The sequence below is a fragment of the Stylophora pistillata genome, chromosome 1, assembly GCF_964205215.1.
Source record: "Stylophora pistillata chromosome 1, jaStyPist1.2, whole genome shotgun sequence".
Classification (NCBI taxonomy): Eukaryota; Metazoa; Cnidaria; class Anthozoa; order Scleractinia; family Pocilloporidae; genus Stylophora; species Stylophora pistillata.
Window position 1 is genome coordinate 29,145,398 of NC_142519.1, and position 6,000 is coordinate 29,151,397.

Sequence of the window (6,000 nt, forward strand, 5' to 3'; positions counted from 1 at the left end):
TCTAAAAAGTCGATAAATTGAGCAAACTTGAACTAGAGTGTGAAACTGAAATGAAGTGAGTGTGGCGAAAGGCAGACTTACTGACTCTTTCGCAAACATTTTTGCATCCTAATATTTGAATAATACTGTCCAATGTGGCATGGAATGATTGGGCAAATATTCTTATTAGTAATAATTGTTCAGGTGATTATAGAGATGCAGGCGCTCTGATTGATCGGGGATTGTGTCATATCTCGTTATAATCACCGTAGGAACTTTCACGTTTGGGTTAATTATCTGGTATTTATTATATAGATACTGATGAAATACCAGTATTTCTCCTTTTACTAAAAAATCATATCTTCACCGCGCGCAGTGAAGATACCATTTTTATCTTTCAAGTGTGAGGATATTGGTGTGGCCATGGTGACCAACATAATTACCCAATTGCTGTTTCGAAAATGAATAGAAAAAGTTGTCTTTTAGGTGGAAATTTCATCAGTATCTATATAATTAGCAGAATCTTACATGACCGCTTGGGGATACGAATTTTATCTTCTCGTGCTGAAAGCATCTCTCACTCGTTCGCTGCGCTCACTCGTGAGAGAAACTTTCAGCACGAGGAGATAAAATTCGTATCCCCTAGCGGCCATGTAACATCCTCTACTATCTGTGTACAGACTGGCTTCCTGTCTACGGATTCAATGATTTCTGTAGAAAGGCGTTCTATGTAAGCTGAAGTGAGAGAGCTTCAAAAGTCATATTTCAGGTATTCGTTTCTTTAAATATGAAACCGATCGATAGATGTACAAGGTAACATCCAACTTCGGTGAAGTACAGTACACAATCGATTAAGTATGATTTTAAATTATGTCTGCAAGCCCTGGGGTAAAGTTATCTACACTTCCCAGAAACGAAACCGAAGTCTCCATTTACGCAACCTTTTGAGAGTGCACGTTTTCTAGTCTAATCTTGATCTCACGTGAATGCTTATTTCCATTGTTGCATCTTGCAAGTCGTTGCAGCCAGATCTTTAAGCCTTTCGCATACGGCATCGGTCTCATGGTTTCTCTTTTCCCTCTACCTTAGAAGCCGTAAACATTTCACCATCGAAATGAACGACAGCTCAAGTGTATCAGTGGCAAATGGTAAGTGTATGTAGTTGCATGTCCGAAGATGTCACGTTGGAATTCAAAAGTAAACAAAGCTTGAAAAACATTCTTAAAAGTTATTTTATTAGGCCGTCATACTAGTTATGGGACAGTGTAAGAAGAGTCTATGACTTCAAGAAAACTCAATCTAGCATTGCCGCTGTGATCAATGTCCAAACAGAAAAAAGTACAGAAGGATAATTTCAAGGTTGGGGTTTCTTGTAGCGGGAATCCTTCGTTAGGCTAATCCTGCATTATGTACATCGGCCAACACATCTCGAGAAATACAATTTCATGTACGCCACAAAGAGATGGAACGTCCAATGAAAGGCCCTTTACTTGCACCGCGCTCAACAAGGCTCCGTTATACAGTAGTATTTATTTTTATTCAGACAGTTTTTGATTCTCTCTCCAGCATCAATCGCTTCATCTATTGTTCCACAAGGTTTCTCTCAGGAATTCAAAATTGGTATAATATTTGCGTATGCCGTTGTTTTTACCATCGCTTTGCTCGGTAATTCAATGGGGTTGTTCTTGGTCTTAAGGAAGTCCTCTTCTGCCAGCATCACGAACTTGTTCATCGCCAACATGACCGTTGCAGATCTGTTGTTGACGGTGACAATCATGCCGCTTCAGGTTGCTAATCTTTTCGGGGGTGACGCTTGGATTCCAGGAATATTAGGAAACGTGACATGCAAGGTAGTGTTCTACATTATCCCAGTTTCAATCGCTGCAACTGTGTTCACGATGATGTTCATTTCCTTCGATCGATTCTACGCCATATTCTATCCATTCAGAGAGAAGATCTTCCGCAAGCCAAAAATACTGTCTGCCACAATTTGGATTCTATCTTTAGTGCTGATGATCCCATATCCAATAATGTACCGAGTTCAGTATCGTCCTGAGTTGGACACGCATCTATGTTTACAATTGTGGCCCTGGCAAGACGAAAACGATCCCACATATGCTGAAACCTATCGCGTACTTAAGATCTTTCACATCACGATTTTCATTGTGCTGTACGCATTGCCTCTTTCTATAACCACCTTTGTCTACTTCTTAATTTGTCGAAAATTATGGCTGCGAAAGATCCCAGGAAATGTGACAAACACCAATCACGCCGCGGCTAAAAAATCCAAACGCAAAGTTGTGCGGTTACTGGTCCTGATCCTCTTAGTATTTGTAATCTGCTGGTTCCCAAGTTATGTTAATCATTACATTTGGTACGTCCGACCAGACCTTAGCAATTTGTTACCAGGTGAAACACTGTTTTGGTTCATATGGCTAGGGCACGCAAACAGCGCAATAAATCCATGTCTTTATATTTTGCTGAACAACAAGTTTCGCAAAGAACTCTTCATGACAATGACTTGCTGTTCAAGTTTTCGAGTCAGGCTAGCACGCTTTTTGTCCGCTTTGTCACAAAATGAGGAAGAGAACAGTTTTACAACTGGTGGCACCATGTGGAAAATGATGTCGTTTGGTCGAATAACAGCTTACACATTGCCGCATAGTCCCTCAGAGAAACAGGAAAGAGGGCACACGATTATGGCCTTGTCACAGATGAGCATCAAAGAGGGTAACTCGTATCCAAAAAGTCCTCCACCTCACAACCAAAATCAAAACTCCTCACAAAACACTTGTCACAGCGGAGACGACGTGCTCCAAGTGTACCATTCGTCTTAAAAGCTGGTTTCTTGATGATTTCCCGGGTTCATAGTTGCATCTTTGAATGGCACAACAAAACGTCAGCCGTTTTAGATGCGTTGCTTTCCAAAGAGGAAACAGGCCTAAATAGTTGAGTTTAAACAGTTTTCCATTGCCTTTGGAACAGTTTGGATTACTTGAGCTGATTTGAGAAAAAAAAAACAAGGTTGCTCCTTAAACATCGTCTTAGCTATAACGTAGCTGAACAAAAATAACTGGACAGTTTGTGTGATTCAAAATAAGCTGTACATATGTAAATACCTTACATTCTAAACCTGCGTAAAGGGTATGTAGTCTTAAGCGAATATGTTGAAAACGTTCTCTATGGGGGTGGATAACGTAAGCCATGAGTTATCGCTAAATCCAGCAGATCGCTATGAAATGAAATCAGCGTAAGCGTTTTAGTCGAAGTCTTAAGTGTATGCGGCAGATTGTTTTTATTGATTTAAGGGCAAGATTGCACGAAAAAAGCCCGCGTCACTTCACATACCAACACTCCTTTGCAAGTCTTCCAAAAAACTTTTGATCTTTGAACCAGATGATTTTCGTAGGTTTTAAGAGGTTTAATTAATCATGGAAATAATAAATTGTTGACCCTCAACAAGAGTACAGCACGGGAATTGCATTTAGCATTCGTAATTTTCCAATGAAGAACGAATTTTTTTTATTGAAGCTATTCAATTGGGGTTAATACGTGAGCTTACCGTAATACCGTAAAAATAAATTGATTCAGTTAACTGCAGTACACAATATGGTCATGTTATCATTAAAACATACAGCTAGGGACAGCTAAATCGTTTGAAGTATGGGAAGTAATAAACTAATGTGGTCAACTTTTACACATCGGTTGGTACACAGAGTCATCTCGGCTTGCAATTGCTTCATGCCAAATTTCCGCAGTTTACTCTGAATAGTTTTGACTTATTCTTTTGATGGATTTCGACCAGAGGGCCCCCTTATGTACCTCGGCTAAAATTCAAAGATCAGCTGACAGACGTTCGGATCAGTAAGATAGTAATAACCCTCCGGTTGGCTAATGAATACTCTTCGCATATGCAAGAACTCGGGAACTCGGGGAGATATTGTTTATAAATATGTATGGTAAGTAAGATCGGAAAGGAAGGAAAGGAAACTCTTTATTCGCACTATTTCAAGAGGTTACTACAGATTATAAAAGTCAGAATATATAAAAAAAAAAAAAACAGTAAATTACATCAATAATCAAAACTAAAATGTGCACAGTGACCAAAGTAGCATAGCTTTCGAGTTGGCCACTGATCGAAGCTGATCAATTTTTTCTTAGTGCTAATTAAAACTTCTTAGAGTTAACATAAACCCGCGGAAATTACGTAATAGCTGTTATCTTTAAAAGTCTGATCAATATACAATTTGTCAATTTGATTATCGATTCAATTAAATTAGAGCTGTTACGATCAAAACTATGATTAGGTTCAATAAAAGTCTGATCGATGTTTATCAAGTTGAGAATTAACTCAATGAAATTAGAGTTGTTACAATCCAAACTGTGATTAGGTTGGTTTTATTTGAAATTTTTTTTTTTTGATATTTGAAAAAAAAAATGTTAATTTGCCTGTGACTTCCAAGAAAACCCCACATTAATTGTGGTTGCTGCTGTTGTCTTTGTAGTATATCAGTCCTTTCTATCTCACTTTAGTTTTTGATAGCATCAAGTATGGAAAGTGGCTAGATATCTGACGAATTTATGGCTGTTAAATAAGCATTCCATCTAATTTATAGTGAGCGAGCAGTAATACAAACATTTCTGGTATTCATTTCTTTGTCATATGAAAGAAGTCGATAATGGAAAAGATGAGATTCAACTTCAGTGAAACGTGGCACAATATTTACCGAACAAAAGACAACTTTTCGTCATTATGACGTGAGAGGAATGGACAGCGGTCTCCCTATAATAAGATGGTTCTGCTTGAACCCTCTAACTCCCAGTAGTGATTAACATCTAACTTCTCCTTATACTATCCATACATTTCCAACAAATGGGTACTCAGAATATTCTAACTTATCAAATGGAAATTGTTATCTTGATCTAACATCAAATTCTCGTAACTTATTTACAAGGATATGTGTGGAAGTTAAAGAGGAGAATTGAAAATTAAATATTGTGAGTGAAAGGGTTCAGCTGATGATCAGGTACTGTGGTATTAAGACTGGCTATCTGTTTCAGGAATTTAATTGTTAAAAATAAGAGTTCCATCTAAATTGAACTGATGGACCAGAAAAAAATATTGTTTCAGGTATTCCTTTGTTGTAATGTAAGAAATACAATAAAAAGAAAGGGATTAGAACTAACTTTAGTGAAATGTGACACAGAGAGCGCATGTTAAGGAAATGTCTGTTAGCACTGTCATATAAACTTCCATTTTTACATCCTCGATACTTAAATGATATTATGGATTATGACGTGAGTTGAATGGACAGTGCCTCCATAATAAAAACGTCTCTTTTTGAGCTGACGATCTGGTACAGCTCTATACAGACTGGCTAGGAATTAATTTGGATATATCAACAAAGTTGAAATGGTAAATTGGCCACCGTAATGATTACAAAAGCTGACGTTTCGAGCGTTAGCCCTTCGCTCCGACGAAGAGCTAACGCTCGAAACGTCAGCTTTTGTAATCATTACGGTGGCCAATTTACCATTTCAACTTTGTTGATATATCCAAATTATTTCGTTACTCCCACCGACGCAGCCCCAAACAGTTTCTTTCGAAACTATCAGCCTTTATTAATTGGCTAGGAATTAATTGCTTCAAAAACGCCTTCGATCTGAATCGGAGGTGAGGGACCAGCAAAAGTAATTTTTCCTTCCTTCACATGTAAAAGTAAAGTAAAGTAAAGTCTGTTTACGAGCCTAGTGGCCCATTAGGCCGGTGCTTAACTCCGGTTTCTGTAGCATGAAGCGACTAGGAGTATTTCTACTCCCCCCTGGATGGGATGCCAGTTCATCGCAGGCTTACCCCCGGCATTAAATTGCCGGTACCCATTTATACACCTGGGTGAAGAGAGGCAGCACATGTAATAAGTCAAAAAGAAAAACGTCTAGATGTTATTTTAGTGAAAAGTGACATGGTGAAAAAAGAAATGTTTTAAATACTAAGGTACAAACTGATATTATTGCATCTTC

The 6,000-nt window shown here is 38.2% G+C and overlaps 1 protein-coding gene across 8 annotated transcripts in view; it reads left to right on the forward strand.

Moving 5' to 3' along the window:
- LOC111329025 (prolactin-releasing peptide receptor) overlaps nt 1–5,165 on the forward strand; it is a 43,284-nt gene extending 38,119 nt beyond the window's left edge. For all 8 annotated transcript variants that reach the window (XM_022933609.2, XM_022933605.2, XM_022933608.2 and 5 more), the window contains 2 exons: nt 1,069–1,127; nt 1,546–5,165. In XM_022933609.2, the coding sequence (XP_022789344.1) occupies nt 1,094–1,127; nt 1,546–2,816 (1,305 nt within the window). In that variant the 5' untranslated portion in view covers nt 1,069–1,093 and the 3' untranslated portion in view covers nt 2,817–5,165. The remainder of the gene's footprint in view (nt 1–1,068; nt 1,128–1,545) is intronic.
- Nucleotides 5,166–6,000: the final 835 nt, after the last annotated feature.